Source organism: Bison bison, unplaced genomic scaffold (assembly GCF_000754665.1).
Source record: "Bison bison bison isolate TAMUID 2011002044 unplaced genomic scaffold, Bison_UMD1.0 scf7180017864492, whole genome shotgun sequence".
NCBI classification, from domain to species: domain Eukaryota; kingdom Metazoa; phylum Chordata; class Mammalia; order Artiodactyla; family Bovidae; genus Bison; species Bison bison.
In genome coordinates, this window is record NW_011495051.1 from 5,713,653 (window position 1) to 5,714,107 (window position 455).

The 455-nt window shown below is 64.2% G+C and overlaps 1 protein-coding gene across 1 annotated transcript in view; it reads left to right on the forward strand.

The window, feature by feature from the left end:
• ACTL9 (actin-like 9) overlaps nt 1-455 on the forward strand; it is a 2,899-nt gene that overhangs the window by 897 nt on the left and 1,547 nt on the right. The window contains exon 2 of the mRNA XM_010828473.1: nt 1-451. This exon is cut by the window's left edge and continues 1 nt beyond it. Coding sequence (XP_010826775.1) covers nt 1-451 — 451 coding nt within the window. The remainder of the gene's footprint in view (nt 452-455) is intronic.

The window sequence follows — 455 nt, forward strand, 5'->3', positions numbered from 1 at the left end:
CCGGACTTCCTGAAGGAACAGGCCCGGCCAGAGCTGGAACGCCGCCAGACCCTGAAGCTGCCAGACGGACGGACGGTCACGCTGGGCAAAGAGCTGTTCCAGTGCCCCGAGTTGCTGTTCAGTCCCCCGGAGATCCCAGGGCTGTCCCCCGTGGGCGTCCCCACCATGGCCCAACAGAGCCTTTCCAAAGTGGCCGCGGAGCTGCGGACCGACTTGGCCCAGAACGTGCTCTTGTGCGGGGGCTCTTCTCTCTTCACCGGGTTCCAGGCGCGCTTCCAAACAGAACTGCTCCGCCATCTGCCACCAGAGGCACACGTAGTGGTGATGGCCCAGCCAACCAGGAATTTCTCCGTGTGGATCGGGGGCTCCATCCTGGCCTCGCTGCGCACCTTCCAGTCCTGCTGGGTCCTGCGGGAGCAATATGAGGAACAGGGGCCCTACATCGTGTACCGCAA